A 27786-nucleotide genomic window follows, 5' to 3' on the forward strand; every position below is an offset into this window, starting at 1 on the left:
TGTGCTGCGCAGCCAGGGAGCTGAGAGTGCCAGCATCCCCACCGGGGGAGGGGGCAGGACAGTGTGGGGACGTCAGTACAGATATTACCAACACTAGGTAAAACTGTCACTGAAAAAGACTTGGTTGTATGGGTGGACTGCAGTGACCAGTCCAGGTAGCTGCTGCAAAGGCTAATAAAATAATGAGATGCATTAAAAGAGACATAGATTGAGAGCATAGTTTTGCCTCCAAACAATCCATTAGTGTGGTCACACTTAGAATATTATGTACAATTTTGGTCTACAAGATTTAAGAGAGACATGGCTCACAAGTGCCCAACATTTTTTGGCCCAAGGGTCACATTGTCATAATGAACTGATTTGAAGGGCCAACATTTTTTAGAAAGTGGTACTTACTTGAATACATGACCAGAACCACCAACAGTACATTAATATATAATCAGAACCAATTTTTGAGTATTTCAGAGGGATTTGTAGAGTTTCTGCTTCAAAACAATCAGTGTGTAGAAACCCTGACTTACACTCAGTTTTTGGAGCAGAAACTTAACCAAATCCTCCTCATAATCTCAAAACATAAATTTTGAGGAATTTTTCAGATTTAAGGTGAAGCATGTTATGGATTGTTATGATATCAGAACCACCATCAATAAATTATTTTAGCACCAGAACCACTGTCAGTAAAAGAATACGTCACTAAATTTAGTAAACTGATCATGTGAAGTCAGGTCAGCCTCATATACTGTACATTTGTATCATGTGAACCTGCGACTCCCAGTATGTTCTTAAGGGTTCAGTCACATCTGTGCGTAAAATATAGCTCAGTTGTAGCTCCTGAATTGTCCTAGAGTAAGATGCAAGTGTCATTCTGTATGTCATGCAAGTGCCTAGTCTCCGTGCGCCATCCGTGTGACGTCCGTGTCACATCCGTTTGATATGCATTTTTAAAATGGAGTTTTACATACACTCAAAAGCTAGATAGGTGAATGGATGCAATTTTTTCTCGCATCACACATTTTATACGCAGATATGACTGAACCTTAACGGTGGTAAGGAGATGCTGAGAGTTGATCCTGCAAGCCATCATCAGACTGTGAACCATACAGGAACCAAAGTACTAATGACACACAGGCAGTATCACAAATAAACATTTATTTCCAGGTACCTGATAAACAGCATCTTCTCTGATTAAAGTCATTTCCATCTCTTATTTGTCTCTGACCCTTTTTCCATAATACAGATGTCATCATGAAATTTCATGCTCAGAGCTCCTCTCTCCAGACTTCCCTATTCTTTTGCCTTTTGCAGCATTTTCTGACATGGTGCCCTTAAAAATAAAAAGTATAATTATTTTGCCCTATAAATGAAAATATCTCCCTTAATGTGTCCCTGAATATATAATTTTGCCTCTCAATAAAATATCCCACACTGAACTTCTTCATAATATCCTCCCCATACTGAACCTCTAAATAATATCCCCCTATACTCGACCTCTCCATGATATCTCCCCATACTGCAGCTCTCAATATTGTCTCACCAGACTGCCTTTCTCCATAATATTCCCCCCACTTCCTTTATCCATAATGTTCCCCAACACTGCCCTTATCCATAATATTCCCCCCATGATGCCCTTCTCCATAATATTCCACAACACTGCCCTTCTCCACAATATTTCTTCCAAACTGCCTTTCTCTGTAATATCCTTCCACGTTGCCCTTCTCCATTATATCCTCCCATACTGCCGTTCTCTGGAATGTCCCCCCACACTGCATCTCTCTATATTATCCCAAAAGACTGCCCCACTCAACAATTTCCCCCCAACACAACCCGCCCATCAACCGTATGTTGTGCAGGACTGACATAGCTGAACTTCAGCAGCTGTAGAGAAGAGCGACCAAGCTTATAAAAGGAAAGGATCAACTGCAATTCCAAAACAGGTTCTTAAACTTGGGGTTATTCAGTTTGGGTTAGGGTTCATCTTTTTACAATGTACAAATATGTGAGGATACAGTACGGATAACTTTTTACACCTAGGCCAGCTACAATGACAAATGGGGCATCCTTTACATCTGGAGGACAAAAAAGTTTAATCAATTCACAGATGCAGATTCTTTACTGTTAGAGCAGTGAGACTATGGAACTCTCTGCCACATAACGTAAAAAAATACTGTCTTCTTTGAAGCCCAGACACAGGCAGGTTTCAAAGAAGCACTGCTATGACAAGCATGGAGGTCTTCAGTAGACCTCCCTACTATCATAGCAACCCATCAGCAGCTTGCTCTCATGTTACTAGGGTACTAGGGTGCCGATAGGCACTTAAAATGATGCTCCCTATGCTGGTGCATGTTAAAGTCTGCTGTCAGAGTTTGACAGTGGAATTTCGCAGGTCAACAATTGTGAGATCCTCTTTGTTTCACCCGCGATTGGTAGAGGCAGATCCTGTCTGTAATACATAGCCATTACCTGCCGAGTATGTCGCAGGCTCACCCGTGATTACACTCCATACACCCGCTTTCGACTTGCGCCATACATGTACGGCGGATGTCATGAGAGGGTTAAAAACTATGATGCTTTGAAACTATCAAGTAAACTCTTACTAATATGTTGCTACAAACAAAATGTAATACTACATGACGACCACTTTTATAAAAGGCTATTGCGCTGAACTATCCATTCCTTTCATCTGCAGCCTTTGGGGAAATGTTTAATTTCCTTGGGAAAAATCAGTTTTTTGTTGAATGTCTCAGAAGCTGTCAGTAAAATTACTAAAAAATTAATAATGGCAAATCTATAAATCACTGTTTTGTAAAGATACTGGGGCTTTACTATAATAATGTTAGTAAAAATAATAACAAAAATCAGGACCTTTTTTTCCCTTTTGTGCCTCCCCTATTTCCTCATAGATTGTAGGATTGTGAGCAGGGCCCTCACTCTTTCTGTGTTGAATTGTGTTATTCTGTCATGTCCTATCTTGTTTGTACATGTCACCACTTATTTCTAAAGAGCAATGGAATATGATGGCACTATAGAAATTAAATTATGATTCTAATAAACAATCCTTTACAGTTTAATAGAAAGTAAACCATTTTTACAAATGAAATGCCACATTCTAAATTGCTGAGTATGGGAGTTATTCTGCAGGCACCCTGTGTCTCCAATTAGTTGATTGCATATGCTTTGTTATTCTCATTTTTTTACAAACCTCTGCAAGGGAGACGAAGAAATATGCAGTTTTGACCCAAAAAGTCGCATTAACCAAATGTGTGTCCTATAATGTACGTATGTGCTGTAGGAGTTAAAATGTCACTTTACCAATATTTACCATAAGTCTCCTGCATCATTACTTTGAAAACCGAATTTAAAAAATTACATTTGTCATTTACTCAAATTTAGCTAAGAAATTAGCTTCTTCACAAATGTATTCAACACAAATCAAATTGCTGGTAAAAGCTATTTATTATGCTCTGAGGTGTCCTCATACTCCAGAGAATAAGAGTCAGGAGTTAAAAAGTTTAATACTGACCCCACACCTTTACTGTCCTGGTACAGCAGTGACCCCCTCCAGCTCTTCCACTGGCTCCCTCCCTCCAGTCTTCCATTCTGTCTTCAGTCTTCTTCTGAGATAGTCAGCGTCAGAGATATTGAGGCAGAGGCAAGTAAGTAAGAGTCCATGCAGGGACCTGAGGCAGCAGGAAAAGTGAGGGGCAAGGTGAGTTTCTATTTTTTAAATAGAACCTGTCAGGTGCAATATGCATCCATAACTACGAGCAGTATCTAACTGTCCCTGTATACACTAGCATAGATAAAGAGATCTTTAGAAAACATATTTATGAAACTCTTTTATTTTATGCTAATGAGGCTAGCGACTAGTCGTAAGGGCGTTATATCCCCCAACTAGTCTTCCCTCTTAGCATGTTAGTATGGGTGTGTACTAAGATGCTATTCATGCAGCGTCACCAGCAGTGATACGTGTACCTGTGCCCGCGGTGAAAGCTGTCCGAAGCCGGGATGCATACACTCAGCTTCATACTGCACACAACCGGAATTGCGGGGCATTCAGCTCAACGTTCACCGCAAACACAGGTACGTGCATCACCATTGTTGACACTGCATTGTTAGTACACCCCTGTGCCTGCACTCCATCATCCTAGTGAGCCCGACTAGGCCTTAACAATCAATTATGTGTGCTGATCTTTTTACTTTTTAATGCATGTATTAAAAGTTATATTTTAAAAGGGGTTTTCTCTCTACGATTTCATACACTTAGTGGTGTACTCACTTTTATTGCCAGTGGTGTAGACATTAATAACTGTGTGTTCAGTTATTAAAAGGGCATACAAAATTACACTGTTGTGCAATCTACAGTATGTAAGTGTCATATCGCCAGTGTCATCCCATGAAAAGATGTACCAAACATGTTTACAAAAATGTAAGGGGTGTACTCTCTTTTGTGAAACTATAAATATATATATATATATATATATATATATATATATATATATATATATATATATATATATATATATATATATATATGAGAAAATAGTTTATCTTATTCACATACTATAACTGTACAATAACTATTAAATCCTTCTGTTAAAAATTGTAGATTCACATTGAAGGCATCAAAACTATGAATAAGACATGTGGAATGAAATACTTAAAAAAGTGTGAAACAACTGAAATATGTCTTATATTCTAGGTTCTTCAAAGTAGCCATCTTTTGCTTTGATTACTGCTTTGTACACTCTTGGCATTCTCTTGATGAGCTTCAAGAGGTAGTCACCGGAAATAGTCTTCCAACAGTCTTGAAGGAGTTCCCAGAGATGCTTAGCACTTCTTGGCCCTTTTGCCTTCACTCTGCGGTCCAGCTCACCCCAAACCATCTCGATTGGATTCAGGTCTAGTGACTGTGGAGGCCAAGTCATCTGGCGTAGCACCCTATCACTCTCCTTCTTAGTCAAATAGCCCTTACACAGCCTGGAGATGTGTTCAGGGTCATTGTCCTGTTGAAAAATAAATGATGGTCCAACTAAATGCAAACCGGATGGAATAGCATGCTGCTGCAAGATGCTGTGGTAGCCTTGCTGGTTCAGTATTCCTTCAATTTTGAATAAATCCCCAACAGTGTCACCAGCAAAGCACCCCCACACCATCATGCCTCCTCCTCCATGCTTCACGGTGGGTACCAGGCATGTAGAGTCCATCCGTTCACCTTTTCTGCGTCGCTCAAAGATACTGTGGGTGGATTCAAAGATCTCAAATTTGGACTCATCAGACCAAAGCACAGATTTCCACTGGTCTAATGTCCATTCCTTGTGTTCTTTAGCCCAAACAAGTCTCTTTTGCTTGTTGCCTGTCCTTAGCAGTGGTTTCCTAGCAGCTATTTTACCATGAAGGCCTGCTGCACAAAGTCTCCTCTTAACAGTTGTACTAGAGATGTATCTGCTGCTAGAACTCTGTGTGGCATTGACCTGGCCTCTAATCTGAGCTGCTGTTAACCTGCGATTTCTGAGGCTGGTGACTCAGATAAACTTATCCTCCACAGCAGAGGTGACTCTTGGTCTTCATTTCCTGAGGCGGTACTCATGTGAGCCAGTTTCGTTGTAGCGTTTAATGCTTTTTGACACTGCACTTGGGGACACTTTCAAAGTTTTCCCAATTTTTCGGACTGACTGACCTTAATTTCTTAAAGTAATGATGACCCCTCGTTTTTCTTTACTTAGCTTCTTTTTTCTTGCCATAATACAAATTCTAACAGTCTATTCAGTAGGACTATCAGCTGTGTATCCACCAGACTTCTGCACAACACAACTGATGGTCCCAACCCCATTTATAAGGCAAGGAATCCCACTTATTAAACCTAACAGGGCACACCAGGGAAGTGAAAACCATTTCCGGTGACTACCTCTTGAAGCTCATCAAGAGAATGCCAAGAGTGTGCAAAGTAGTAATCAAAGCAAAAGGTGGCTACTTTGAAGAACCTAGAATATGACACATATTTTCATTTGTTTCACACTTTTTTGTTAAGTATTTCATTCCGCATGTGTTAATTCATAGTTTTGATGCCTTCAATGCGAATCTACAATTTTCAGAGTCATGAAAATAAAGAAAACTCTTTGAATGAGAAGGTGTATATATGTATATATATATATATACATATATATATATATATATATATATATATATATATATATTCGAGTAGAGTTGTGTTCCATTCATATATTACAGAAATGAGGATTCACCAAAATGCAGATTTTTTTCAAATTAGTTTCCATGAAGATTCTGCAAAATGTCTGTCAATAACCGCCAGTTTGCTCAACTATAAAAAGGCCATCAAAAGGTTTGTAATTGAAAGAGCACCTATACTCACCTTATCTCTCACCATCCGCTCATCACCTATTCCGTCCTCATCTCCTTTTCTTATTACCACTGCTTGTGCTGAAATCCCAGGCCTCTTCATGGTAGTCTGGAACTGGTCTGATGTCATGAAGTTGTGATCTCACGAGCGTTTGTGCAGAACTGTCCCAGTCCTTATCAGAATTACATGTCCCAACTTAATGTGAAGAGGCCCGGGGTATTCAGCACTCTCAGTGCTGATAAAAAGACGTGACAAGGACCAGTGAGGTGACTGTTATGTGCGTAGGTGCTGTAGAGGGGAGCAATTGTGCGAGTAAAATAATAATAACAATTATTCACTTATATAGCGCCATTAATTCCATAGTGATTTACATTCACCAGCAACACTGTCCCCATTGGGGCTCACAATCTAAAATACCTATCTGTATGTCTTTGGAGTGAAGGAAGAAACTAGAGAACCCGGAGGAAACCCACGAAAACAAAGGGAGAATTTACAAGCTCCTTGCAGAATTTGTCCTTGGTGGGATTTGAATTCAGCACCCCAGTACTGCAAGACTTCAGTGCTAACCACTGAGCCAATGTGCCGCCATGAATATGTGTTTTTTTCTTATGTATTTTATGTTTAAAAAAGAGATCCAAGATCATGATAGCGGGCATTCAATTTGCGGAGAATAAGGCTATGTGCACATGCTGCAGATTTGGTGCAGACATTTTCTGCATGAAGTCTGCACTTTCTGGCAGAAAAATTTACCAAAAAAAGCACCTAAAACGCATGAGTTTTGGTGCCTTTTTTTGGTGCGTTTTTGTGCCATCCATTTTTTAATGACATCAATGAATGTAAGGGCCACAAAATGCAGGGAGAGAAACGCACGAAAAATTGACATACTGCAGTTTTTTTCTGCTATCAAATATGCACCAAATCTGCAAGGAAAAAATAGCAACGTAGGCACAACACTTCAGAAATCTCATAGACCGTGCTGGCTCCAGGATAAGCATGCAGACTTTGGTGCAGATTTGTAAAAAAAAAAAAAAAAAAGCATAAAAAAAGCACCGTGTGCACATAGCTGAACTTCTTCCATTGGAACAGGCAAATTTGGATTGTACTTGATCCACTCATCTTTAGCTCTTACTTCTCAATGCAGACTACTACTCTACGTAATACGTCCTTGTTAAAAAAATGACATTCATCACATTTGCTGATTTTTAAATTATAGATATGTTTTTTAGGCTTGTATACCGTAATTGAAAAAGGAAAACGTACAATATATTAACCTGGCTCGTAAATTAACACATCATATGACTTGTAATATTAAAGTTAAAAAGATCAATTAATGAGAATGGGCAGTTAAGTGGCATGTATACTAAAGGCAGGCATTTGAGGATATGCTTTGTTCTAATCTGTCTTTGTGCAATAGAAGCAATCATTTCTATACTCTGCGGGTAGGAGAGCAACTATGGCTAGAATCATTAAAGTGGCACCAGTGAAATTACATACCTCGCTCGTTTAATCACAACCTCCTGCAGCTTGTTGGCTATATTGTTGAATGTTTTCTCGTACTATTCCATTGTTCAAAATTCTTCACTATGAAGCAAGGCATAATCAATGATATCTTATTTAAGTGTGTTATTATGTGTTATTTTCTTTTCATCATCAACCTATCAAAATACCGATTGAAACAGTTTGAAATTCTATGTGACTAATAGCATATTAACCAAATCAAGAAAAAAAACTCTAAAGGGCATTGACAATGCATTATTCTCACTGTTATTTACTTTCTTATTTATTTTACTTGCTGGCCTATTTAGGAAGTGGAGGTTTGTATACTTTTGTTTTGTTTTTACCTTCTCAATATACTGCATGCTGTAATCTATTTAGTGTTACGTATATTTCCGTTGTTTTTCATTATCTCTTTAATAAAGTCTGTGTTGTCTATCCTCTAGGATGATTACTTCCGTACTTGGAGTCCTAGCAGACCGTTTGATCAAGGTAAGTTATACTTTACAAATAAACTGTTTTGTATCCTGCAATTTAAAGAGATTTAAGATACACTGTATATTTTGCGTATGAGAGAAGGCACCATCTACTTATGAAGCAAGCAGGTTTAGGGCTTTTCAGGGCAGTTAAAGTACGGAAAACTTTACTTGCTGTCGGAGGTAATTATTATTATTATTATTATTTATTATTATTATTATTATTATTATTATTATTATTATTATTATAGCTCCATTAATTCCATGGAGCTTTCCAAGTGAAAAAGGGTATACATAAAAACTAGTACAACAATCATTAACAGTACAAAACAGACTGGTATAGGAGGAGAGAGGACCCTGCCCACGAGGGCTCACAGTCTACAGAGAATGGGTGATGGTACAATAGGTGAGGACAAAACTGGTTGCGCAGTGGTGTACTGGACTGAGAGTTATTGTAGGTTGTAGGCTTGTCAAAGAGGTGGGCCTTCAGGTTCCTCTTTAAGCTTTTCATGGTAGGAGAGAGTCTGATATGCTGGGGTAGAGCGTTCCAGAGTATGGGGGAGGCACGGGAGAAATCTTCTATGTGATTGTTGGAAGAAGAGATAAGAGAGGAGTAGAGAAGGAGATCTTGTGAGGATCAGTAGGTAATCTGTAGAGTCCAGGGTATTCTACACTGGGAGGACCTTCATGGGCTTGCTCGCCGTGTTGACACACTAGTGCTATTGAGATAATCACAGTTTTGGCACTACCATCCCCTAATGCAAGGGGTAGGACCCACAGGATTAATTGCGAGGACTTTTTTCACAATTCAAAGGTTGGAGTTCAGCTTGAAATATAATCTTTATAAAATCTTATTAAAATTATTACCTATAGAGAGCACCACTAACAATAAGGTTGTGCCGTGTAAACCCTATTGTGCAAACAAAATGCACGTTTTATAGCTGCAAGTTAGTCAAGCCAAGCTCTATCTTAGAACAATATCCTAAATATCTCGGTTGGGCTGTCTAATATTAATTGTAGCCTGTCAAGTGTGGAAATCCTCTGTCTGCTCTATACTGTGGCATAAGCACCGAGGATTTTATCAACACATGCCCCTCCCGGATATTGGTTCTTGGACACATAAATTTATCTTACTAGCAATCAATCAGCAGATCCAAATGGTCCTATTCAATAAGTCACCTAAAGGACCATCATGATCATATAGTGTTGCTGTATCTAATTGCTGTGAGTTTCCATACCCATCTACATAGCATGAGACAAATGTATACAGTTGTCAATGCCCTTCTAGATAGCTTGGGCGAGGAGTATAGCAGTGGCTAATGATACATGCTGCTATGTGCAGTGACAACCAGTGCTGTGCTGTGTAAAGTGCAGTGAGTGTCCGTGAATGGAGTGTTATGCATGGAAGTCTCATTGCACTGGTTCGGTTGGGAAGCAAATGGAGAAACCAGTATGAAGGAGAGCACATTTTCAGCGTTATCTCTCCTAACTGAAGCTTCACTCTTTTGTGAAGGCAATTATATGGAGAACGATGTCCTCTCAACATGGACTATAATAGAGATTTTGAGTAGCTCTTCCTTCCTTTGCCTGAACTGTACTTGGCAAGACTGGACTAGCTTGTTCCAGTTTACAGGAAGTGTGAGCTCAGAGGCTCTCTTCAGCCTTTTCTAAGGTAGCTTGTGGTGAGGAGACTGAATATCTAACTTTCCTACACATACATCAGCCAGTAGTTGGCAACAAATACAAGGAACAATGCACATTTATCAATCAGTGTACGCACACTACAACACATAATGCGCCCATAGTAATTCTGGCATGCTGGAACAGGTCTACTGACACACAACTATTTCACTCAGCAGACGTAGAAGGGGTACCGGGAATCCACATTATATTTTACAGTCTCCTTTAATTATCTGCCCATACATTAACATGTATACTGAGACAGGTTCAAGCTTGCTGTTTTCTAATATTTTCCCATTTTCCTCTTTTTTTGTGGTTGATTATAGCCATAACTAAAGTACTGATAAATACCAAGCTGGAAAGTCAATGACAGATAAGGATATTGACATTAAAGGATGTAATTCTTTATCACATTGTATGTAATCTAGACTGTGGTATGCTTTGCAAATGGAACTGTAATACTTGTTATTACTAGTTGTCATAGAGAAAAATTGAAAAATCAATAAAGACATCTCTGGAGAGAGGACATATCAACCTCCACGTTGAACATATGGGATTAACTATAACTGGGGAAAAGAAAGGGATTTGCCACTGTAGCCTTCATTGAAGTAGGACCCCCTGATGTGGACAGGTAATTGAAGTGGGTTATCTGCTGGAAAGCAGACACAAAGTCTGTGCACGAGGCTGTTAGGTGCGAAAATTCACCCCTGCGTGTAAAACTCTTTTCCCCCTTCAAAAGAAATGCAGTACAAGGACAGGAACTCTTTTTTTCAGTTATGAATATGTGGTTATGGATGACACTTTTCAGCATCATGATCACAAATGGGATAACATGCATATTTTTACATAAATGTGAGGCCTGCCTATGAGCTTCAAATCAATATCGCACAGATAGATGACAATACATGTATCATATTTCCTATCTATAGAAAGGTACAATCATGATAGCAAACATGACAGTAAAATCCTCCACCTGAAACCTCCAGGGGTGAAGATATCCTGAAAGTTGGGGATCCCATATTTTTCTTGAGACCGGAGCGACATCCCATGACCAGCCCCATCTGAGGTTACCAAGGGGAGGTATGTGATAGTGATTGTTCTTTAATAAATACAGAAGTTTGAGTTGACACATTTGTTCAATGACAGAAGATACACTGCTTTCTAGGATTGTTCCATGCTTCATCGGGGTACTTCCCTCAATAGATCTGTGCCATTTCTTTGACATCAGGTCTGGTATTTTCCTTTGGTTTATCCTTTTTAGTTTTATGTAACTGTATATACTGTTTTGTATTGTACCCTTTTGTAATATATTTTGTATATATTTATAAACACTGCCTACTTTTTGGATTAAATACATGACATTTAATAGCTTTGTTCCTCTTGCTTCATAAACCACATCTCTGAAGCCATATGCTATCTGTAATGGGTGTCCAATCAACTTGTATAAATGACTGTACCAGGGTATATACAGTATATTGCATTAGCTTTGCCATGACCGTACCAGGTTATATAGAGCTCTGGCAAAAATTAAGAGACCACTGCACTTTTTTATAAAAATCAGCTTCTCTACATGTCTGACAGCCATTTTATTCCAGTGTCAGTTGAATTCCAACCAAAGTACAGACCGGCAGAGGGTGAAAGCGACTCTCCACTGACCGGAATGACTGTCATCTTATTCGATTGTCATTCAGCAACCACAGGATGACATCAAGTAACCTACAAAAAGAATGTTAAATGCCAGCTGGCGGGAAGTGCATGGCAAGAACAGTTCGTAACAGGCTCCTAGTGGCGGGGCTCAAGTCGTGTAAAGCTAGAAAATAGCCTTTCATAAATGAGAAGCAAAGGAGAGCCAGACTGAAGTTTGGCAAAGACCGTAAGGATTGGACCATAGAGGACTGGAGTAAGGTAATCTCTGATGAGTCTAATTTTTAGCTTTGCTGAACACCTGGTCATCTAATGGTTCGACAGAGACCTGGAGAGGCATGCAAGCCACAGTCTTGCATCCATTGTGAAATTTGGGGAAGAAAGGGTGATGATCTGGGGATGCTTCAGCAAGGCTGGAATTAGGCTGGTTAAACATTGCGAATCACATATGAATCAAGCCGCATACAAGGTTATCCTGGAAAAACAGTTGCTTCCTTCATGCTCAGGCAATGTTCCCCAACTCTGAAGACTGTTTTTTCCAGCAGGACAATGCACCATGCCACACAGCTAGGTCAATCAATGTGTGGATGAATGACCACCACATCAAAACCCCGTCATGGCCAGCCCAATCTATAAACCTGAACACCATTGAAAACCTCTGGAATGTAATCAAGAGGAACATGGATAGTCACAAGCCATCAAACAAAGAACTGCTTAAATTTTTTCCCCAGGAGTGGCATAAAGTCACCTAAAAGAAGTATGAAAGACTGGTGGAAAGCATGCCAAGATGCATGAAAGCTGTGATTAAAAATCATGGTTATTCCACAAAATATTGATTTGTGAACTCTTTCTTAGTTAAAACATTATTAGTACTGTTGTTCCTAAATTATTATGAACTTGTTTTCTTTACATTATTTGAGGTGTCTGAAAGCAATGCATTTTTTTGTTATTTAGACCATTTCTCATTTTCAGAAAATAAATACACAATGTATTGCTTGGAAAATTCGTAGACATGTTGTCAGTAGTTTATAGAATAAAAGAACAATTTACATTTCACTCAAAAATATACCTATAAAGAGAAAAATCTGAAAAATTGACAAATTTGCAGTTGCCTCTTAATTTTTGCCAAAGCTGTATAAGTTCAAATTTTATCACATTAAAAATTAAGAAAGAAAAAAATACACATTGGTGTTGTTTCATTCGTAAAAGTCTGATCTATCAAAATGTAAAATACATTAATCCAATTTTTAAACAACTTAACAAAAAAAAATCAAACTGCCAGAATTGCAGTTTTTTAGCTGCCACAACAACAAAAAAATCTAATAATAGGCAATCAAAACATCATATATAATCATATATATACTAAAATAATATCAATAAGAACATCAACTTCTGGCGCAGAAAACAAGTCCTCATACGGCTCCATATCCAAAAAATATTATGGCTCTCAGAACGTTGAGAGACACAAGTAAGATTTTTTTTATTTCAAATTCCTGATTTTTTTTTCTTTTTTACCATATAAAATAAAAACTATACATGTTTGATATTTACGGAATTGTATTGACCTGAAGAATCATACTGTCAGATTAGTTTTATGGTAAAATGAGTGCTGTATAGGAAAAACCCAAAAAACTATTGCAGAATTTGGATTTTTTTTTGCCACACTTGGAATTTTTTTCCAGCCTACCATTACATCATATGATAAAATGGATGGTGCCATTTAAAAATACAAGTTATCCCACAAAAAGCAAGCCTTTACACAGCTACATTGACAAAAAAAAATAAAAGTTACGGCTCTTGGAATGAAAGAAATATCGAAAATGCAAAACGAAAAATCCCTTATTTCTTAAGCGGTTAAATTAAAAATAACTTAAGTGCTAAAATTCACAATGCATCAGAAGATTTAAAGTTTGAAGCATTTTAGACCAAGTTTTCATTTTGTCAATTTTTATTTCACTGATAGTAATCAATAAACTATTGAAATAAACTAATTTAGAAATGTACAGTATTATCTTTGTCATGTTGCCCACCAGTAAATAAAATTAAAGGTATAATGTAATTAAGGCTCACAAACAAAAATGTTACTGACAGTGCCATTTAAGTAATTTAACACAGATGCAGCTGTGCGCATCAACCCATATGATGCCATCATAGGTGGCCAATGGTTTGTCAGGGTTAAAGGGAACCTGTCACCAGATTTTTCCGTATTAAACTAAAAGAATCACCTTCTGCAGCTCCTGGGCTGCATTCTATGAAGGTGCACCTTGGCCCTGACTCCCCTTCCAGACAACAAAAATAACTTCATAACACATTAGGTATGCTAATTACCTGTGTTGGTCAGATGGGCGGGCTCATTTTCTGTTCCTTTATCCCTTCCTGCCTCTGATCACCATCCTCCTTTCTTGATTGACGGGATGACGCCCTCCATCATCCTCCTTGTCGCATTTTCAAATCTCGCGCCTGTGCAGTTAGGTCGGCTCGCGCAGGCGCAGTTCGTTCTGCCATATTGCGGACGGAGCAGAAAACAGCTTCCCTCGTGCCGGTGAGCTAAACGTGTAGGCGCGAGATTATGGACAGGTACGAGCATGGCGCTGGTGAGGTCATGCACAGCTCCGACCTTACCAGCGCCAAGCTCGTACCCGCCCATAATCTCGCGCGTGCGCATTTAGCTCAGCGGCGCGAGCTAGGGCAGTTATGATTTCTGCTCTGCCTGCAATATGGCAGAGCGAACTGCACCTGCGCGAGCCGACCAAACTGCACAGGCACGAGATTTGAAAATGCGACGAGGAGGATGACGGAGGGCGTCATCCCGTTAATCAAGAAAGGAAGACAGCGATCAGCGGCAGGAGGGGGGAAAGGAGCAGAAAATGAGTCCGCCCATCTGGCCAACACAGGTAATTAGTATACCAAACGGTCATGTTTTATAAAGTTAATTTTGGGGTCTGGAAGGGGAGTCAGGGCCAAGGCACACCTTCATAGAATGTAGCCCAGGAGCTGCAGAAGGTGATTCTTTTAGTTTAATAGGGAAAAATCTGGTAACAGGTTCCCTTTAACTGATGATCCCCTGAAATCTTTGACCTCCTATGAAACCAAGCCTCTGTATGGACTTCAATAGAGAACTTCATTTTATCTATATGCGTCAAGATACCTGTTTTCCAAAATGTAGAGCAAGTGATCAAATGTTAATAGGTTGAAGGCTTTAAAATGACTAAAAAATAAAGTAAAATATAAAAGTTTTCACAAGTATAAAAAAAATTCTAACTATATAAAATTTTAATCAACCACCTTCTTCCCCATTAACAATAAGTAAATAAAAAATAAGCATAATTGGTATCAACACATCTATAAAAATCAGATCGCTTAAAATTGAAAATGAATTAACCAAAACAACAAGGGCTGTAATGAGAAGAAAAATCAAATTTCCAGAATTGTGAGTTTTGGGGGGTCACTGTACCTTCATATAAATTGTAATAAATGTGCTAAAAATGTATCTACCAAAAAATGAAATGAATAAAAACCTGTTGCCATGCAAAAAGAAGAAAACAAGCCCTCATTCAGCTTTGTCATTGGAAAAATAAAAAAAATTACTAGTCTCAGAAAATGACACCACAGATCCAATTTTTTTTTCCAAATTCTGATTTTTTTTTTACTAATTTAAAAAATATACACGCATGCTTAGTTTCACATCATTCTTACTGACATGGGGAATCATGTCTGTTTATTTTTAGCACACAATGATTAGCATAAAAGTAAAAAGAAAAATAGCTGATCTGTGTTTTTTTTTCTTTTTCACCACCCCACTGTACTTTGAGTTCTTTTTCCTGTTTTCTAGTGTATTTTATGGTAAAATAATTGATGTTCTTTAAAGGGAACCTGTCACCGGATATTCATAATACTCACCTAACGGTCAGTGCAGAGCAAGCAGACTGAGCGTTTCCGTTCTCCGGGTACCGCGCCTCCTCTTTCGGCCATCTTTGTCCTAGTTCTGAAGCTAGTGGGGGTGACGCGTTCTACGTCATCTGCACTAGCCGACATTGAGGTCCTGCGCAGGCGCACTTTCATCTGCCTTGAGACACCCATCCGACAAGTCTGCTCCGCACCGACCGTTGAGTTGAGGTGATTATTACGAACATCCCGTGACAGGTTCCCTTTAAGGCTATGTGCGCACTTTGCGTCGAGGTAGTTGCAGTTCTAAACACATCCTCTGGCAGAAATGGTTTTTGCCAAAGTTGGTTTTGACCACAAAAATGCGATAAATACGCGTGCGTTTTTTCTGCGTTTTTAGCGCGATTTTACCTGATTTTTCATTGCTTAAAGTCAAATGCGTTTTGAATACAAAGACACTACTAAATAAAGTTTAAACATTCAAACACTATGGAAAAAAAAGGAAAAAAATTATAACAAATATTCAGATTAATATCAATCAAAAAATGGCTTTTTTAATTTGAAATGATAAGTTTGTGAGAATAATTATGCATAAAATTACACTTATTATGGATTTTCTTAAAAATAATTGTCGGACTATGTCTGTGTGTAAAGGGACATATCATGCCATTAATATTTTGACAAAAACGCATGCAATTTATTGGTCCAAAACGCATGTTTTCAGCATAAAAAAAGCATGTTAAACGCTAGAATTTTGAGGTTGCTTGCATTTTGCAATTTCTCATTGACTTCAATGTTAGCAAAACGCTGCCCAAATGGCAAAAACAATTGACATGCTGCTTCTTTAAACGCTGAGTTTTTGCCCAAAAATATGCAAATTAAACGCTGCGTTTTTATCAGCAAAGTGCGCACAAGAAATCCCCATTTCCCATAGACTTTGCTTGAAAATCAAAACGCATGCCTTTTGGCATTAAAACGCTGCAGTTCAAAATGCTGCGGAAACGCATGTAAAAACGCAAAGTGCGCACATAGCCTAAAACTACTATCTTGCAAAAAAAAAAAAAAATCCCATATATAGCTATGTTAGCAAAAAAAAAATTAAAAATTAAAATGTACGGCTGTTTGAAGAGGAAAAAAATAGAAGTAAAAAATGAAACACCACCTAGGGGTGAAAAATTATGACACTATAACAGTTTCAAATCATAATCAAAATGCATTCAAGTTTAGGCAGGCAATGTGAATGATTGACGTTAACAAGAGCCTGAGATTGGATACATTCTGCCCAATCTAGGGGCAGAATATATCAGATTCTAGTGTCTGATCACAGACAGGCGTGTGTGACGCTATAATACTCTGGTATTTTAGAGAAAACAAACTTTTAATGCAATGTCCACACGTTCTGTATTGGTCAGTATTTTACATCAGTATTTGTAGCCAAAACCAGGAGTGGGTGAAAAATACAGCAGTGGTGCCCGTGTTTCTATCATATTTTTCCTCTAATTCTCTAATTATTTCACTCATGATTTTGCCTTTTAAATATTAATGTAAAATACTGACCAAATACTGAACGTGTGAACGTAACGTAATAGTCATTATGGATGAAGCCACACTATTTACTAGTTGGGCAGGTGTGTCCCCAGCGGCTAGTAAAAGTTCATTTTTCAAACATACCTGGCTGTGAGCATACACCAGTGCCTAAAACATACTTGCCGCCTGTACCTCTGTATGGCTTCAAGCACTTCAAAGAAAACATACAGTGGATGAATAAGTATTGAATGCGTCAATAATTTTCTAATTGTACATATTTCTAAAGGTGATATTGACATGAATTTCTCACCAGATGTTGGTAACAACCTATCCAATACACAGAAGCAAAGAAATTAAAGCATAGATGTCCAAAAATATAGTGATGTGTAATAATCAGAACTCAAATTTAGAAGGCAGGAGAATAGCAGGTTTAAATACCACGCCAAACCACAAGAGTCCAGATGGTGTTAGTAAATCCCTTTTTTTATTATTATTATTTTCTCAGGTCTACGCGTTTCAGGTACATATCCGTCCCCTTCCTCAGGACAATGTACAGAGAATACTATAGCAAGGGGACGGATATGTCCCTGAAACGCGTAGACCTGAGAAAATAATAAAAAAAGGGATTTACTAACACCATCTGGACTCCTGTGGTTTGGCGCGGTATTTACACCTGCTATTCTCCTGCCTTCTAAATTTGTATTCATCGCTGCGGGACCGCTGCCTTCCACGCTATTTCTATGGTCTAAAAGGGATTGTGACTGGCACAACCAGATCAGGTGAGTGTTTCTGCTAACATTCACCCCCGCTTTCTTTACCGGGTAAGACCCTATTTGCGCCTTATCTCTCCACAGCTTCTCTTGCCTTTTAATAATCAGAACTAACACTGGTAAAAAGTATTGAACACACTTACTGACATTTATTTAATACTTCATACAAAAGCCTTTGTTGGTGATGACAGCTTTAAAACACCTCTACGGAGAAAATAGTTGCATGCATTGCTCAGGTGATATTTTGGCCCATTCTTCCACATAAAAACTGTTGAAATCCTGAAGGTTCTGTGGTCTTCTTCTATGAACTCTGAGCTTTATTTCCTTCTAAAATGTTATATTGCATTTAGGACAGGTGATAGGCTTGGCCAATTTAGCAGTTTTATTTTCTTTCTGAAATCAATTGACAGTTTTCTTGGCTGCTTATTTGGGATCATTATATAAATCAAATAGAAAACCGGTTTTAAATGCCGTGCTAAAAACCACAGATGCTGTAGATAAAGAGATTTCCTTTATTTCACAGTTCTATGCGTTTCAGAGACATCTCCGTCTCCTTCCTCAGGAAAAGATATGATTTCTTTTCCTGAGGAAGGAGATGGAGATGTCTCTGAAACGCGTAGAACTGTGAAATAAAGGAAATCTCTTTATCTACAGCATCTGTGGTTTTTAGCGCGGCATTTAAAACCAGTTTTCTATTTGATTTATATGATAACCTGCTTTCCGGGGCCGCTGCTAAACCACATAAAAACACTCACATGCGATCATAGGGGGTTGTGACTGGCAACTGTACAACCCTATCTCTTTCTGTTCTGTCTCTCTACCCTCATGCCGGGTAAGAACCTATTGCGCTTTTTCCCCCCTACAGCCTTATTTGAGATCATTGTCATTGAAGGCAGCAATTTTTTTTTATTAAGTATGTCTCTGTATATTTGTCCATTCATCCTTCCTTCAATGGTACGAGGTTTTCCAGTGCGCTATGCTGAAATACAGCACCAAACCTTGATGTTCCCGCCTCCAAACTTCACTGTTGATATGGTGTTTTACGGTGATAAGCAGTGCATTTTGGCCTTCAAACTTGGCTTGTATTATGGCATCCAAAGACTGTTTTGTATTAGTATTTGACAGGCTTGTCTAAATGTTGCTGAGCAAGCATTAAATGCACTTTAACATGCCTTTTGTTCAGCAGTAGAGTCTTGCGTGGTGAGTGTGCATACAGGCCAATGGAGGTTGAGAACATTACCTATTATTTTCTTGGAAAATTTGACCTTCTGATTCCAGGTCTTTCTGTAGGTTTCCACGGATGTTTTTTTTGCTCTTGGACAACTCTTTAGATAATTCTTTGCACTCCAATCTTGTGTGGAGCACCTTTTTGTGTCCAGTTTATGGTGAAATTATTTTTTTTTTAAACTTCTGGATTACGGCCCCAACATTGCTAACTGGAACCTTCAGCAGTTTAGAAATTCTGTAACTAATGCCATCAGTATGTTTTGCAACAATAAATATGTGAAGGTCTTGAGACAGCTCACTGGTTTTACCCCTCATGAGATGTTTCTTGTATGGCATCTTGGTAATGAGATACCTTTTTATAGACCACCAGTTCAACCAGCTGATGTTATTTTTCAATAATTGCCAGGATTGCTTTCTAATTATTGATAGATTTCAGCTTGTGTCATGACGTTCTTTGGCTTTTTGCCCCTCTCTTTCATGTGTTCAATACTTTTCCCTGTGCCATTTCTGATTACTACACACACCTGCATTTATGAACATCTATGATTTGATTTCTTTGACTGTATGGATTGGCTGGGTTGTTACTGACATTTGGTGAGAGATGCATATGAATAGCATCTTTAGAAATATATTTACTTAGGAAATTGATAACATGTTCAATAATATTTCCCCTCCTGTGCTCTAAGAGGCATCTGGGGATAAGCAGCATTGTCTACACCATCTTCTTTTGAATTTCAGGTCTCCCACTGCTTGCATATACTGAGCAAAACCTGTCACTTCAGGCCATCGGGATGGGAGGAGCCACAGGGGACCCGCCTGTCCAACTGTCACCCTTGCGGCTCAGTTTACAGTGGCTTTATACTGTAGCATTTCAGAGTCAAACGCACATGCCTCAAATCATGCAACCAGAATCTTATACATGCTGCCTGTGGATTAGGCAGTATGTATCAGCTGTCAGTTTTCCTTTAAATCACAACTACAATTTGTGGATGTTTTGGGCACATGAATCGTTGATATATGTCTACTTACCTCTATTTGCAATATCTTTGGCAATTTCAGATGAGGAGAATGTTGTTGAATAGAATTAGAAATAATTTTGGCTGTTGCTTCCATATACAGTACATGGCACTTGGCTTTTGCTCTTTATAGTCCTTTACTCAGGTGCAATTGTAATTCTAATGTTTATTCTATATTTTGTTGACCTACCCATGTGTGTTAGCTTAAAGGGATAATCTAAGCTGGTATGGGATATGTTCCAAAGTAAGGCATTTATTGGTTATTTTTATGGTGTTTTAAATAGAGATTACATTTTATCTTGATTTTTTTCTTTGAGTGTAGAATAGGAGACTGAGTTCTCAGCAGTGATAAATTCCTTTCTTTGCATACTATTGTGTGTTTAGTGTTTTGTACAGATAGAATATTTTTAAAATCCTACTATATGGTCTACTATAGAGTAATTTAAAAGCAATGCTTGCAGATTTTCAATGTGCTCTAAAGCAATCAATAAGACTGTTCACATAATCATGAAGCCCAAGCTGAAGAAATAAATATGAAAGAGACTATTATAAAAAAAATGCTTTGTTTTAGTAGGAAAACACATCCTTTGTAGTAATAAAAATTTGAACTCTTTCCCAAAGCATCAGAAACAAGATTCTGCTACCAAAATAGTTGTATCTACTAAATGGATTCCGTCACCACTTATCTAAACTACTAATATAGTGATATATGTTCTAGATTGCTGAAAAGAGTGATGCCTGTATGTCTCACATCAAATGTCTTTTTGCTGGGAAATTATCTTTTTTCAGTTTATGTAAATGACTTCTTTCAGGCTATGCACTGGGCTTTGCCCAGCAGGCAATGCTGCCTCCATACTTCCTCTGCATTTACTATATTTTGCCTCCCATTAACATCAGTCTGTCCCTGTAATAGTGGCCACTTGAGAGGAAATCTTGTGCATGCGAATTACTGTTTTCTTGTATCCTCCACAGTCTTCCGCCCTATGGGCATAAGCATCAAATGCCTTTTGCACAAGTGCAAAAGACATTTAATGCCTATTGTTACGTCACCACCGGAGTCCGCTCCAATTACTTCTACTCCGATCACCAGTCAACAATGTGTTCCTGCCGTGGATAGTGCTGGTGATGGGAGAGGAGTCGATGCCAGCAACGCCGGTGGGTGCAGGCTCCGCTTATCCACTGGTCTGGGTTTCCTGGGGATCTGCAGTGCCACTGGCTGACTGTAAGTGGCGGGTGTCTCCCAGCTGAAGTACCATCATTCAGTTACAGCCTATGGGAAGACACCACACCCTTTTTAATGCCCCTGCTGTCTGCTGACCTCTGCCAGTGATAGTTCTGAAAATTCTGGTTCCTTTTCCATCCTGTTCTGTGATTTTGTGTGCTGATTACCGCTTGTTTCCTGTTTACGTCTCCTGCCTGCTGTTTTTGTACCTCGCTGCCCCATCCAGTTTTGACCTCTGCTTGTTTCTGATTACGTCCTTGCCTGTTGATTCTGCCCCTGTTCTGCAATTCCTGGTTTGACCCTGGCTTACTACTACTCTCTCGGACTGCAACCTGTCACAGGTAGTGATCACCTTGAGCCCTGTGTAATTCCAAATCCCTGTATAGGAGTTAAAGGGTTTCAGGGTTCTGGGGGTCCTGCTTGGTGAGTGGCTTCCCTCTAGCCTGTCCATTACAGCCCGTCTGAGTCTGTGGATCCAGGCAGGCATTACACCTATGCCCGTAAAATGGTGGAAGACTGTAAGATAATGGTCGAGTTCCTACCCCTGAAGACAGCAAATGTGTTTCCTAAATATATACATATATGTAATAAGATGTAATGAATGAGAATGGGTATAAGGTGTAATGTTATGTAGTGTATAATGTAGGATGCTTAATAAGGTATTAATAGTGTTATAGGTCTGCAGGTAAAAGGTTAAATCTGCCCAGCAACAGACAGTTGACAGTTGGGATTAGCCTATAAGGAGCTAGTGTTGAGAGAGAGAAACGAGTTCTGTGGGAGCATCAGTTAGAGCCCAGCCTGTGACAGAAACAGACCTCAGGTCTGAGTAGTAGCAGAGCTGCATGACATGGGTGTCCTGACAAGAGGGAGACCATTACATAGGATAGTGTGACGGAGAAAGAGAATGAGGTGACCGTAACATGGAGGGATTTAGTGGAGCTGGGTCAGAGCACTGAGTGAAGTAACGAGTGACTGAGAGTGACAGGTCCTGGTGCAAGACAGTGCAGGACAAGGTATGAAGTAAGTGCCTTAAGCGCGTGTCTCCGAGGAATCTTCAGTAGTTTATAGCTCATTCCAGCAATATTGGCAACATTTCTCTAAGAGGGAAAAGATGTGGAACTGCTTGAGGAGGAGAATGACTTACAAGCACTGTGATGTTGTACTTGGCTGGGTAGTGTTGGGAAAAAAAAGACTTGGAACAACAAGGTTGGAACAACTGAAGTAAAGAATGTGTGCTTAATGATCCTCTGTGACACTGAAACATGCAAGAAGACTTGTGTCTGCTATCTATCATACATTGGTGTTCCCGACTTAATGTTCAGTAATACTACGTTTTTTGTGAACTTGTGGTCTCCCTCAATGAGCTGTGTACCATCTGGTCCTCGACAGCCAAAACCATCGGCAACATGCGGCCTGCAAAGACGTATCACTTCCTGACTGCAATACCACACACCCAGTCAGGACCTCCATTTTCATGTAGTGTGCCGGGGTGTGGCAGACAATTATCACACCCATGACTATCACCACATGCCACGTTACAAGACTGTGGAGAAAAGAATATAATATATAATATTTATTTACTTATGTAGCGCCATAAATTCCATACTGCTTCACATACATCAGCAACACTGTACCCATTGGGGCTCACAATCTAAGTTTCCTATCAGTACGTTTTTGGAGTGTGGGAGTAAACCCACTAAAACACTGGGAGAACATGCAAACTCCTTGCAGATGTCCTTGGTGGGATTTGAACCCATGATCCCAGTGCTGCAAGATTGCAGTGCTAACCACTGAGCCAAAGAAGAAAACAATAATGCGCATGCACAAGGTTTCCTCTCAACCGGCCAAGGTTACAGGGATAGAGTGATGCTGATGGGAGGCAAGATATATGCAGATGAAGTTTAAAGGCTGAGTTATCTTCTGGGCAATGTCTCACCCATAGCCTGGAAGAGGTAATTTACATAAACCGATAAAAGATAATATCTAAGCAAAAAGACATCTGATGTGAGACATATAGGTATTAATTTATTCTTCTGTCTCTAACCTGTATGTCTATATTAATAGTCTAGATAGGTTACATGGGGTGACAATTTCCCTTTAAAAGGGGATAATAAACAGACCATTGGAAAATAAAATAATACTTAATGTGGGGTTGTATGATGAAGATAATAACATTAATTTCATATATCACATTATAAATGAGGATTTTTTTAAGAGGTAGAGGACTAATATTCTCTAAGATATTTGTCATGGTGAAAAAGATAGAAAACAGGCTGGGACCCCTGAAGCAAGAAACATCTGAGTCATTGCAAGGCTTTGCTGTTCTATCTCTCTTCAGAAGCAAGCATGAAGGATTCATCAGGCTTCCAGGCAGCAAAGCAGAGTATGATCCTAAACTTCACATATATTGGAAGCTTTGATGAATGCTGAAATATGTCTGTAAGAAATCACCAGAAAAATTCAAAGTAGAATTAAAAGTGATGCATGATAAGTTTAGGTGAGCACGCAGATCATTTACATTTCTTGGTGACTGATATTAAAAGATGCAGTTTAAAAGGAGCGTATGTCTTTGTACTTGTCTAATTTAAAGCATAGAAGATATAACGTTATTTTTTTTTTATGTATAACGCTTTAATCAATTGGAACCAAAGCCTCTAACTTACATCTAGTGGTGCAATTTAACATGAAGGGTAAAAGTGTCAAGCAAACAAGCCAAGTTCAGTGGACCTGTGTGACCATCTATTATATAATGGGGTGCCTCAACTTTCCTCCAATTGAGATGTTAAAGGGCCCGTTACACGCTACGATATATCTAACGATATGTCGTCAGGGTCACGTCGTTAGTGACGCACATCCGGCATCGTTTGACATATCGTAGTGTGTGACAGCTACGAGCGTCTGTGATCGAGCAAAAATACTCACCTTATCGTTGCTCATTGACAAGTGCTCATTCTCAAAAAATCTAACGTCCTTCTGCGCACCGGTTGTTCATTGTTACCGAGGCAGCACACATCACTACGTGTGACACCTCGGGAACGATGAACTGCAGCTTACCTGTGGCTGCCGGCAATGCGGAAGGAAGAAGGTGGGCGGGATGTTATGTCCCGCTCATCTGCGCCCCTCTGCTTCTATTGGGTGGCCGTCGTGTGACGTCGCTGTGACGCCGAACGTCCCTCCCCCTTCAGGAAGAGGATGTTCGCCGCCCACAGCGAGGTCATTCGGGAGGTAAGTGCATGTGACGGGGTAAACAACTTTGTGCGACACGGGCAACAAATTGCCTATGCTGCACAAACGATGGGGGCGGGCGCGATCGCTCATGCGATCGCATGATAAATCGCCACGTGTAAATCGACCTTAAGTGAAAAAATCAACTGTATTGTTTGATTTCTGCACATTCGATCCTTCTAACTAAAGGTTAGTGGCCACCAGAAGTATCTGGCAACTGCTTATCCCCTCTGCCAAATGATAACACAAGTTGGAGGTCAGAAGGAATAATAATTGGCAGGACGACCTTTCTGCTGACATGATTGAGCTATGACTTTTTACAAAGACTTTTTTTGAAAATGCAAGGTACCATATTTTGTGAATACTGTACAGTGTATAAAAACAATGAAAACACTAAAAGGAGATAAAATAAAAGGAAGTATCAAGCTACCGCTAGGGGGCACTGGGACTCAGGTAGGAAGAGGACTCCTGAGTGCAGTTAGACAGAATCCCACTAGAAGACGCTAACACAAGAGCAGGGATAGTCAATCAGTCTTGGTCTATGCTAGGATGTCACATCTGTACCGAGGAGAAAACAAGCCAAAGTCAAAGTACAGAGCCGAGGTCGGATACCAGGATAGCAAGTAAGCACAGGCGAGGGAGTGGACACAGAACAGGACCGGAGTCCGGAGGACAGGGAGGAACGGAGGTAAGGTTGGGAAGGAGGTACAGAGGTCAGGGCGGGCAGGAGGGATGGAGGTCAGGACAGGTCAGGGAAACGGAGATCAGGTCAGGACGGAATAACAGAGGTCAGGTCGGGCAGGAGGTTAGGTAGGGCAAGAGGAAAGGTGGTCAGGACAAACAGTACTAGGTAGCAGGACAAGAAACAGAGAACTTCTCTCAGGAACAGTGCATGCAGCAGAGCTGGAAATATTCCTGGTGGCGTCCCAGAGGTAGAAGCACCAATATATGGTGGCGCAACCCCTTGAACGAGGCCAGAATGAACATGCCCCTCCCAAGGGACCTAAACCCCAGAGGCAGGATACATGCATCGGCTCAGGACTGGCAGAGCCATGCATGCATTATGACAGGGAGTAAAGAGAAATTTACATAAAATTGTGTCCTGACATATAATCAGTATTGTAAAAAAGCCATTAGCTATTTTATAGAAAATGTGGAGTAGAACCAAATATCTGTAAAAAAAAATGTGAACACAGGCAGTCTTACAACTTACTGATCTTAGTTTTTGAACCTGTAAAAGGTTTGTTTGCTTATATATGGCTCATTACTAATACTTTTGGCCCTGTTCTATAAAAGATTCTAGTGATGTACAATATATGAAGCGTAGAGTAGCCATGTCTTTGTATGTCACTTGTGATTCTATCATACAGTAAGTACGTTCATACTTGGTCTCTAATGTTTATTAGTCTTCTCTGCAGCTCAAAAATACAATATATATGTTTGACTAGAAGTTGCATTTATCAGATACTACTTTAGCCAAAGATAGGATAATCAATAAGTTCATAACACATATTGGCAACAGAAAAACAGAAAAAAAAAATACAAGGACTTGTAATACAGTTAAATGGGTTGTCTCCTTTTAAACATTGTTATTCCACAGCTGCAGTTCAGTACAAAAAAAATCAAATCGTGCTTTACTCACTGTCACCGAGTCAAGCGCTGAGTCTCTGGCTACACCTCTTATGTCTGGCAAGTGGATCATGTGACAATGCCGCAGTCAATTATTGAGTTCAGTGACTGTGAGGTTGTTCTGTCTACATGGGCAAAGGTGTTGAACTCACTTGATTGGCTGCCAAACTGTAGACATCATATCAGCATTCTAGCTAATGCTGAGCATTGGGGGTAGCCCCAGAAAATCACTACTGACCCCAGGAATGCTGAGTGAAGCTCAAATGCCTTTTTTTCTGGAAAAAACTAAAAGGATGAGGTTTTTTGGAAAGGGGAAAACCTTTTTAAGATTAAGACACAAGAACAGAATTTGGAATACCGGTACACAGTCCAGAAAAAGGAAATGCTTCAACATCACTGGTTTTCTTGGTTTGTAACAAAACAATAATAAAAGAAAATCAACATTATTTTTTTGTTCATTGGTATACCTGGTATTGCAGCTCAGAACTATTTTAGAAATAGAAGAAGAGCTGAATTCCAGACACCACGTATGGACAAAAACTATGCTTATTCTATTATTCAGCACATAAGTTTTAACCTATAAGAATAGATTTAATTCGCCATCATGGTCCTTTAACAGCCATGGGTCTAATAAATGTTAAATCTGTTAAATGCCGATGTCAAACTCTGATGAGTGCATAGCGTAGAACGCCATCTACCCACGCCTATGATGTGATTATTGGGCAGTGATGCGTTGCCATGATAGGAGACGATCTGGTGATGACCCCTGTATGTTTGTAATGACACTTCTCCTGTGAAAGCCAGCATATAGCTGGCATTAATAGGAGATTGTGGTTTCTGTACATGGCACTGTTGTGTATAGCACAAGCAATTGGATGATAACAGCAGCTTAAAGTCCCTTAAAGTCCCCTAAAAGAATTATTAAATACAGTAAAAAGGAAAAAAAGTTTTTAAAAACATAAAAAAATTAAAAATCATAAAAGTTCAAATCGGTTTTACTGTGTTCATAAGAGTTTGATCTAGCAAAACGTTTCTTTTGTCCACAGCAATATTGTAATAAAATGCAAGAACATCAGATCTACCCAAAAATTACTGTATATCAGCTAAAACGTCGGCTCAGGGTGTAAAAAATAAACTCTCACTCTTGTACATATCTCAAAAATTGAAAGTGTTACGTGGAAAATAGTGACATAAATAACATTTTATTTATTTATTTATTTATTTATTTTACAAATTTCTGAATAGTTTTTCACCATTTAAATTACAAAAAGGCATATTTGGTATCCTGGTAATCGTACTGACTTGGAGAATTATTTTGCCAAGTCAGTTTTACCTTATAGGGAACATGATAAATAAAAAATTACTATGATTGCACTTTTTTTTTTTCAATTTCAACTCATTTTCCAATACATGGTAAAAAGAATGATGTCATTCAAAAGTACAACTCATCCCACAAAAAGACAAGCCCTCAAAAGGCTGTTTGGATGGGAAAATAAAAACAATTTTGGGTATTTGTAGAAGAGGAGGAAAAAAAACCATATTAATGAGGAAAGTGGAGGGAAAAAAATGGAAAAATTGAGTATAGCCATGTCAGGAAGGAGTTAAACAGATGCATGCTAGTATCAAATACTCA

The 27786-nt window shown here is 39.2% G+C and overlaps 1 protein-coding gene across 2 annotated transcripts in view; it reads left to right on the top strand.

Annotated features, from left to right (window-relative positions):
• Positions 1–27786, top strand: part of SPOCK3 (SPARC (osteonectin), cwcv and kazal like domains proteoglycan 3) — a 585104-nt gene that overhangs the window by 210475 nt on the left and 346843 nt on the right. For both annotated transcript variants that reach the window (XM_075347291.1, XM_075347286.1), the window contains exon 3: positions 8299–8344. In XM_075347291.1, the coding sequence (XP_075203406.1) occupies positions 8299–8344 (46 nt within the window). The remainder of the gene's footprint in view (positions 1–8298; positions 8345–27786) is intronic.

Source organism: Anomaloglossus baeobatrachus, chromosome 1 (assembly GCF_048569485.1).
Source record: "Anomaloglossus baeobatrachus isolate aAnoBae1 chromosome 1, aAnoBae1.hap1, whole genome shotgun sequence".
Lineage (NCBI taxonomy): Eukaryota > Metazoa > Chordata > Amphibia > Anura > Aromobatidae > Anomaloglossus > Anomaloglossus baeobatrachus.